At 48.6% G+C, this 9,525-nt stretch overlaps 1 protein-coding gene across 1 annotated transcript; it reads right to left on the bottom strand.

Annotated features, from left to right (window-relative positions):
• Positions 1-2,808: 2,808 nt before the first annotated feature.
• On the bottom strand, positions 2,809-9,133 carry LOC129117867 (TOG array regulator of axonemal microtubules protein 2-like). Its single transcript, XM_054628808.2, has 6 exons — positions 8,943-9,133; positions 7,194-7,299; positions 6,216-6,451; positions 4,547-4,699; positions 3,878-3,995; positions 2,809-2,919 (listed from the first exon to the last, which is right to left on the bottom strand). Exons 1-6 carry the CDS (start codon positions 9,131-9,133, stop codon positions 2,809-2,811), a joined length of 915 nt encoding a protein of 304 aa, XP_054484783.2.
• Between the last annotated feature and the right edge of the window lie 392 nt (positions 9,134-9,525).

Raw genomic sequence — 9,525 nt, 5'->3', positions numbered from 1 at the left:
TTATTCCCTCCACTAAACGGATCAGCACCGGGTTCAGGGCATCTTCCAGGAGTCCAAGCATTTCTGCCAGCACCTCCAGCGCCTGCTGCTTCACTTTCTTATGGGTGTCATTTATTCTCAGGACAAAATGATCAAAAATCTGTGAGGAGAACAAACAACATGAAAGCTGGATTAAAATTACCTTGTCTGAAGAGGGGATGCAGAAAGGAGCACTCAGCAATATAAAAGATGAAAGTGATCCTTTCTGTCAGGTCAGCACTTGCTTGCACAATTTCACTGTTTTCCTGTGGGCCACTCACTGGAATGGATGCCCAACCTGATGCTGTTTGAAAGATTTTTATCTGGTTTTAAGAGTTTTGGCTGGGGACAGAAATGTTCCTATGGCATTTCTCTCCACCTATAGATCATTAGATCAATTCCATTTATTGATTCTAAAGGCTACCTTTGCTTTTAAAGTATGGAAGCCAATATTTACCATGCCCATTTTTCTATACAGCTGCCTCAAGTACTGAGGGCAGTTATAATTTTGCCAAAACTGTAGCGGGAGGAGATCTAAGTTTTATTTTGTCTGAATCAGAACCTGTGTCTGGAGAAGGGCAGGCCTCTGGTCAACTCTTCCAGGATCCAGACCATTGCTCTAACTAACAGGTAGACTTCTGAAATGTAATGTGCTGTAAGCTCTCATTAGAGCAGGCTCAGTCCCTTGACAGCCACAGCATCAGGCACCATTTTCTGGAAAAAGGGAAAAAGCTGCTCCTGGGAGGAGAAAGGATGGATCTGTCCTTAGCTGTTTTCCTCTTTTTCCAAAGAGAAAAAATGGCCCCCCAAGAAGGGTGAGCACCATCTTTACCAAGCGGAATAGGGATGAGGATGGACATGAGTAGCCAGAGTTGTGCCTGTGCAAGACAAGATGGAGTTTACGGAAGTATCCTTTTAAAAACATTTTGTTTAAACCAACCCAGCCTGATACTTCTCTTCCCCATGCCAACCTATTTTTTGTCTAGGGAATAATAGCCATGCTTTCAATGGCTGGATTCCCTTCACTTAACCCAACTGGGAGCAGGAGAAAGCAGCAGTTACACCAGCAGAACATTCTGCCATCATCTGATGAACAGCAGCAATAGGCACCTGCCAGACAAATACAGCTGGACTGAAAGAACTTGTCCTGAAGCCTGGACCTCAATTACATTTGTCTGGGTAAGAGGGACCAGCCTGTCCCAAACAGCCAGGATGTAGTGCCAAGACACACTGAATTTACTTCACTTCTACAGGCTTGGGAAAGCAGCTAAAGGAAAGGAACCATGAAGATACCCTACATACTTGGACAATGTTACTGGAGATCAGCTGGGGGCTGCTTTTGCACAGATCTAGGAGGAGTGCCACTCCTTCCATGCGTGTCTGAAACCCCTTGGCTTCCAGGAGATGGTAGAGCTTCTGGAGTGACTCCCTTCCTTCCACAGTTGCAGGTAACGTGACCTGGGCTTTTGGACGGTGGAGGAGGCGTCCACCAGGGGCAGACTTCACCCTGCAAAACAAAACCAAATTAGGACCTGTTGCTGGTAAGACCTTCAGTTAATTGTGAGCAAAACATCCTGAGGAGCTTTCCTAATGATGTGATTTCAAGCTAGAAAATCATGAGGCTCTGAAGGACAACGTGGACCTCGTGACAATCATGATGGGAGACAATCTGCAAGTGACATTCTCACCACTGCTCACTCAGGAAAACCAAGGATGAGATGCATCTGATCTATCCTCAGATGCCTTCCAAGGCACACATGGCTTTGTGGGGACACACTACTTCCAAGTTTAAATGCCTCCTCATATGGGAGGAGTGTGTCTTATAATAAGGAAACTCATCACTTTAAAGAAGTATCTCTACACCAGGCATGACAACATGGGAAATTAGCTCAGATGCATCTGAACAGGTGAACAGGGGCATATCTGAAGCATCCAGAAAAGCAGGAAAAGAGATAGAAACAGAAGCCAGACAGGCCTGAACTACACTCACATTTCATTTGCTTCCCTAGAGATTAGATGCACAGCTTAACAAATCCTCTGGGAATAATCCTCTTGCATCAACCTGTCTCTTCCATGAGCACAGGAAGATGCTAGCCATGCTACTGAGGCATGTGGTCACTTTCCTGCCACCGCTGAGCAGGACAGAGCTCAATAAACCCCCTCTGGTATCTGAGGAGAAGAGGTACAAGTAACTCTGCCACTGGCATGGAAAGACAGCAAGGACCAAATCCCTCTCTTAAATGCTGATTGCAGCACAGGGGGAAATAAACCAAACACGCTGTCCATCAAGCAAACTATATGAAGGACAGGAATAGCAAGACAAAAAGTCCACACTGAGACACCTGTTGACAAAAATGGCTCAGGAATTGTCTTGCTCCTTACTACTCAAACTTGGTACTGTTTGACGGTCAGAAAACCATGAATCAGCCAGGCCAAACCACATGGATGGGAACTGCTTGTTTGGGGAATTGGCATCCTGCTTCTAGACTGGGACTTCTCATTAAAACACCCATCTAAAAAAGACTCCACTTGGATGAAAAAGAACCCTGGTTGAATTTACTTGTCTCAAGTCAGGCAGCAGAGACGGCCCTCTCCTCGCCTCCACAACACTGCCCTTGCCACTACACTGGATTGTCAAGAAGTAGAATGCAGAAGTTGACAATTTTTATCCTAGAGGATTTGTAGGGAAAGGAAACAATCTCTGGCACTGGTCATCTCCAGCAGAAAGATTTGTCTGAGGAAGAGGCATGTAAAGCTTCTCATGTGCTTTGTCACATCTGACAAAAGTGCTCAGTACCGTTTGATAGAAGGCAATGTGGCCTGGGGCTTCTTCGGGCTGTCGTTCCTCTTCTCCACTGGCTCCTTGACAGAGGGGCATTCACCCTTCTGGTTTCCCATCCCCTACAAAGACATAAAGAAACCCCCTGAATCTTCAGAATATAACATAGGAAAGTCCCTCTTTAAAACACAAGTTAGAACCAGGATCACTGCTACCAAGGCTTAGGGAAACATTTCCTAACGTACAGAAAGAGACAGAGCAGAGATTCAGTGATGCCAACTCTTTGGTTTCAATAGCCCAAGGCAGGTTATGGGTGCTACCACACTGAGCAGCAGTCTAAAATCCCAAATTCATTAGTCTTGAGCATAAATGGAAATAATGCAAACTGACAGGCAATGAGTGGTCTTAAAGGAAGCAGCAGAAAAAATTGGACTCTTTGGGGGTTGACCCATTGTGTTGGAAGTTGATTTGGTTCAAGGCTTACTCTCCCTGCTCCTGCACCAAGGCACACTCCCTTCTGTAATGTAGATGGAAAGAATAAAATCCCCTCAAACAAACAAATGGTTTTCCACTGGATGCTGCTGAATTGACCAAGCTTCTTCCAGATCCACAGGGCTTGGCAGCACGGCAGTATTCCCAAAAGACAGACAGCAATTGCAGTAACTAGGATTGACTTGGGCATCTTTTGTATATTTAGAAATTTCCTTGGCACTACTACTTCCAGTCTCTTTTGCAAAGACTCTCTTATGTTCAGAAGCACTATTCTCACTTAGTTGCATTACTGGGGCAGAGTAGGGAGAGTGTGGTGGGGGCATACACATGAGTGCAAACCCATTTTCTCCTCTTTCCCTTTCCTCTTTCTGACAGATATTCAAAGTATTCAAAACCCCACTTTCCCCCTAATAATAGCAGTTCCTTTGTGGTCTGCAGATGAACAGGCTGAGGATTAACAGCTCATTCCCAGGAGCAAAATGAATCAGCAGAAGTGGAATGAGATAAAGACACATCGGGCATGTTTGATCTCGTATTAGCAGTGGCAATACTTGCACAAAGGAGACATTTCTCCTGCCAAGCACTTACCTTCTTCTTAATTCTGGTCAGAATATCTTCCAGGTCATGCGGGGAAAGAGATTGCTCCAAAAGCTTTTTAAATTTTTGATTATTCAGCAACATCTTCACCATCTCCTGTCCATAATGCCTAAGGAAGGAAGGAAGGAAACAAAAGAAAATGAACAAAGGAAGAGTGTTAACAGAAGAGGCTGATGCCTTAAACTCATCAGGTGCAATGCTTGCATGAGAAGCCATTACCTACTCAGCAAAGAGGGAGATTTACCTCACTTGACACTGCACAGTGCTGTAGCTGAACACAAGGGGCAAGAGGAGAATGTGGGGCAAGAGAAAAATACCATTTCTCTCTGAAACTGAGGGTGTGATTCTGTGGGATCAAAGGATCCCAGGGAACAAGCAAAACACATCTGCTTTGTTGTCAGAGCCTGTTAGCAGTGTCCTGCTGCCATTGCACGGTAATTTACCTTTCTCACCTCATGCTTGCTTTTGATTATTATATACTATGTGGATGTACAGGGGCAGCTAGTTGCTCTAGAGATCTTGGCAGCTATTAATGGGAATTTCATCATCAAAGTAAGGGGATTTTGATGGTTTGGGGTGATTTTGCTGCCAGGAAACTATGGTTTTCTTCAAGAAGGAATTTGGTTTTCCCGGCTTTGGAGGTGAAATGAAGATCATTACCTTGTGTCCTTGTGACAGTCCTGAGCCAGTGTCCCTGCCACATGTGCCAGCCTCTCAGCCCTGGGGGTGCCTGCGAGCTTGGTGACTCCCATTTTCTCCATCAAGGACAGGAGCAGCTCGGCCGCACACTTCCGCACCTGGACGTAGCGGCTCCTGGGAAGGAGAGAGCAAACCCTGGGGCACAGGGACAAGGAGCAGCAGCAGCACAGGCCTTGGCCAGAGTGTGCTCCCTGGCCTTGCTGGGGGAAGGAGCCTGGGCTCTCCCTGCACCTTCCAACACCTGCACAAGGTTCTGTCCTCGGAGAAACACTAAGCTAGCACTGTACAGAAGGACTGCCTGCACAGAAGAGGGAAGAATTCAGTCTCCCTGCACTAGCTCATACTCTTTCCCAAAATATACTCAGGAAAAGATTAAAGTAATAGATCACATATGAATTATTTAGAAATTAAGGACAATTCAAGTTGACCCATCAGAGGGCACCCAGTACACAGAGCTGCAGCAGGATGAGGCTCTTTCCACCCATTCATCCCCAAATCTGCAGACCTCTGGAAAGAAACAAATGCAGGGAAAACACGCTGTGGGCCGTGAAGTTGCAGAATATCCAGCAATGCAGCCTGTTTCTTTTGTAAAGCTTGGCAAGGGATACATCTGAGTGTTTTCCCCTATTGCCAAGCTGAGGAAATGGTGGCAGTCAGTTTATCAAGGTTGTCCTGATCTAGAGACTGTCTCTTGGGAACTATCAGGCCCAGCACCAACACTTGGGGCAGCATTTGCTTCAGCTGTCCCATGGGCCTCGGCCTGTGAAGGTGCCTGGAAAGTGAATCATCATCTCAGGGCTAACATGAAACATCATTTTGAATAGAAAGCAGAGCTCGAAGGCCAGGACACTCATAGAAGACTCCCTTTGGCAGCAGCTGCACCTGCTGTGCAGGCTGTGCCACACCCAGCACATTCTCCCCCATGTGCTCCACACTCCAGCAAGGACCCTCCTTATTTCTCAGGTTAATGGCATCATGAGGATATGTGGTTTTCCCCAGGGCCTCTGTGCTTAGCACTGAAAAATACCAACAGTGCTCACAGCTGCAATTGCAATTGTCCCTCTTCCCACAAAAGCACAAGGCTCTACCCTTAGCCTTTGCAGGCATTTTCACTTCCCCTCCATTCACCACGTCTAGGAAACTCTGACAGACTGGGAGAACTCCAGGAAGCATCAGGAAGCTGAGTCAGAGGAGCTTTAGTTTGGATGTCAGGAGAAAGTTTTTCACCCAGAGGGTGCTTGGACCCTGCAACAGGCTCCCCAGGGCAGTGCTCACAGCAGCAAGCCTGACAGAGTTGAAGAAGCATTTGGACAACAGTCTCAGGCACATGCTGTGAGACTTGGGTTGTTCTGTGCAAGGCCAGGAGCTGGACTGGATGGTCCTGATGGGACCCATCCAACTTCCCATATTCTACAGTTCTGTGATTCTGTAACCCAATGGGCTGCAGGAGGGCAGAAATAGGTGACAAGAGGAAAGAAATGAGGTTGATCAGAGAATCAAGTCCCTGAGTCCACAGAAGATGCTGGATACAGGACCCTTCCCTCCCAGCATTCCCATTCTCTCTCTCAGATCCCTTCCCCCACCCACACACTGGTTGGTGAAGAACATCACTAAAAGAAGAAGAACCTACTTGACTCCCCTGTCCATGAGAACAGTCATTGCTCGGGCAGGAGTCACGTTCTCTACCATCATCCCCAGGCTCTGACAGGCTGCCTTCTGAATAAACTCTGGGGAGTTCCACACCATGGGGAGAAGGACCGCAGCAACCCCATCCGCCTCGGAGTCCATGTCCTTCTTCAAGATGGCAAAGAGCTCTCCCAGAGTGACGATTGCTGAGCAGGACACCTTGGACCGGAGGTTGGTCACCTGGGGAAGACATGAGGGGAAACATAAGAATCACCTTCAAAAGTAAATCACTTTCCTTAGACAAAACTCCCAGGAAATCACAGCATGTCCCACTGTGTATAGAGCAACATAAAAGCACAGGAAGAGCAGAAGAGCCCAAGCACAGAAAGGCACTTACTCTGGCACCAATTTCTGGCCTCACACCTGCTTACTGCAGGCATAAAAACATATGTTTCACTAAAGTGTTCTACTTAACCCTTCTATAATGTCAGATTTGCTGCTTTGATTTTAGGCCCTCTGATTTGAAAAACAAAGCAGCAAATTAAAGTAAGGGATGCTTTCAAACCATAAAGGCACAAGTCATAAAGATAAACCAGTCAGGTGCTCCTGTTCAAAAAAGAAACACCTGTAGTTGAAGCACTCAGACAGCAAACAGAAAACACAGGCTCAGATCTACAGACTCATTGCTGTGTTCAATGAGTGCTTGGGCAGAGATTGGGACTCTGGCATATAATGTCATTAGTGTCTCCATTTCTGCCTTGCATTATAAAGGCACCACACTCAAAGACAAGTGCCAGATACCCAACCTGCCAGTAAATACAGCTGCACATACACACAGAGCCTACAGATAGCTGACAGACATTAGAAGGTCTAAAACCAGAAATGAAGGCAGTCGCTGAGCACACATGGACATGAACAAGCACATATCTACTCTACAAGCTGTGTATGAAGGATGGGGGACAATTCAGAACAATGTTCTCACCTCGCTGGTAGCTGCCAAGCAAATCTCACGAAGTCGACCGAGCAGGACTTCTGGATGGGACTCAGCCAGGCGTGGGATGGTGAAGAGTCCCTTCTTTTTCAGTTCCCTGAAAGACAAGTACCAAAAAGACTGATTTTTCTCTCTACCCAAGAACTAGGCAGCACCCTCTGAAATGACCAGGCTGGCAGCTCAGTCAAAGCATGGGAGGTGCTTTTCAAGGAGCACTTAATGAAATCATGGAACACATTGCCACAGGATCCTGTGGCTGTCAAAAGCATACACAAATCCAAGAGGCAAAGCGAGGGCTTTCAGAGTCTTCATGTGGGGCCTTTCTGAAAATCTCTGCTATTAAGTCCCTCTGTCACTGCTTCCTAGAGCTGTGAGGCCGGGCCATGCTGCTGGTTCTTGTCACCTCCCTGTAGCTGTCTCTGAGACACAGTCCCATTGGGCTGTTACTGGGACAGTATTTTCCTTCTTTGTCAGCCCCAGCAAGCAGTGCAGCCCTGAGAGTCTGCACTGCCACCATGGAGCTGAGTTTCCGCTCGACAGTCTAGGCCTGTGTGTCACCCACTCCACTCCACCTCACCCATTCCCCAAAAATGCAGCAGGATGACATCCCAGAAGATTAAGATTCCACCCCTGGGCAAGAACTGTTGAAACTCTGGCTTTTCCCACAACAATCCTACCTAAAACAAGCCCCACAACAGCAACATGTTATTTAAAAGGTGCAAACAACTCCAGCTCTCAGCACTTGCTTTGTGCAGGCCCTCAGCCTCAGGAAGGTATGTGAGGCATCAGGGCTGCAGCACAGGGCTGCTGACTGATCCCACGGGCACCCTGAGTGTCATCAGGACCCCCCACACCTGCAGAAGCTCTCTGCACCTCACAGGGCACCAAAGAGAAATGGGGAAGAGAAAGCACAAGAGAAAGGGCAAAGCAAAGGAGATGCATTGTTGCTGATTTTGCATGTTTATCCCTGTGAGAATGAAGCATCCACCAATGAGTGGATGCTAACCCAGACATCAAAAAGACAACCAATATCACCTCACATTTGTAGGGTTATCACCTCTGGGCCTCCTTCTGTCTGCGTAGAATTTTGGGACACGTTGTGAGTGTTGACAAAACATCTCAGGCCCATATGAAGCAGTGAGAAGGAAAAGTTGAATTCCCAAAGTGCAAGATTCCTAGAGGATTTTATTTCTTTTTCTTTCTCTTCTGCTATGAGGCCTTCAAATAATAGCAGGCTGAGGGACTTGAAATCACAACAACTCAGTCCATTTCTCAAAAAGAGGAGCTTCCTGGAGCTGCTTCTGGGACTCACATGCACGAGTCCCTGCCATTGCTGACAGCAGTGGGAGCAGAGAGGAATCTTACTCAGTCCCGCTGGGCCAGCGGCCCAAGGCACCCAAATCTCTACACTCAAAACTGCTGCCATCCTGCTTCTGCCTTCAGCCAGCAGATGATCTCATCCCACAGCTTTCTCTCTTCCCTCCACATTTCCCTTGCAGATCCATGGAGCAGCAGGCAAAGCAAGGAAACAGCACGGACCTGCTGCAGCTGCAGCACTGCTGCAGAGCAAGGCCAAGAAAAGGCTGCTCTCCAATCTTTATGCTCTCCCTGCTCTGCAGGGCTTTCACCAGTGCCCTTTGGCCCTCTGGGCTCTCGGGACTCCGAGGCACGAGCAAGACACGCTTCTGACCGACCTTAACGCTCCGAGGGACACTGAGGGAATGGCGGGGCCTTTCTTACCAGTCATCGCTGCCCAGCATGGAGAGTGCCTCCTGCAAGGACTGCTGTGGGTCTGAAAATGCTCTGTCCTTCTGCCCACGCCCACGGAGCGGCTCCTCTCGCCGCTTGGCACCAGTGGCCGTCTGCGGGGTCACTGTAAGGAGAGGGTCGGCCATGGGCGCTGCTGCAGCCCCGGGCGAGGCACCCGCCATGGCGCGGCCTGCAGCCCCATCTCCCAGCCAGGGCTCCGTGTGGCACACACTGCCACTGGCTCAGAGACTTCCCTGCTGCCTGGATCCTGGGGCTCCTTGCTTGCTCCCAGCCTCCCCCAGCTGGCCACAGCTCCAGGCTGAACCTGACAATTGCCCCCACGGCGCCAGCTCCCAAGTGCCACAGGTGCCACAGCCAGCGGCAGCTTCCTGAGGCCGCAGAGCTCCCACTCCCTGTGAGACAGTGCCCACAGCAGCACTGGCCAGCCCAGGAGGGAACCCCTCAGGGGCCTCTCTTGTCTCAGCACCCTGATTTCCCCCAGCCATGAGGACAGGGCCACTCTGCACCTCCCTGAGGAAAGACCTGCAGCTGCCTTGTGACAGCACCAAGCCAA

Source organism: Agelaius phoeniceus, chromosome 3 (genome assembly GCF_051311805.1).
Source record: "Agelaius phoeniceus isolate bAgePho1 chromosome 3, bAgePho1.hap1, whole genome shotgun sequence".
NCBI lineage: Eukaryota > Metazoa > Chordata > Aves > Passeriformes > Icteridae > Agelaius > Agelaius phoeniceus.
This window is presented reverse-complemented; position numbering and strand designations above follow the sequence as displayed.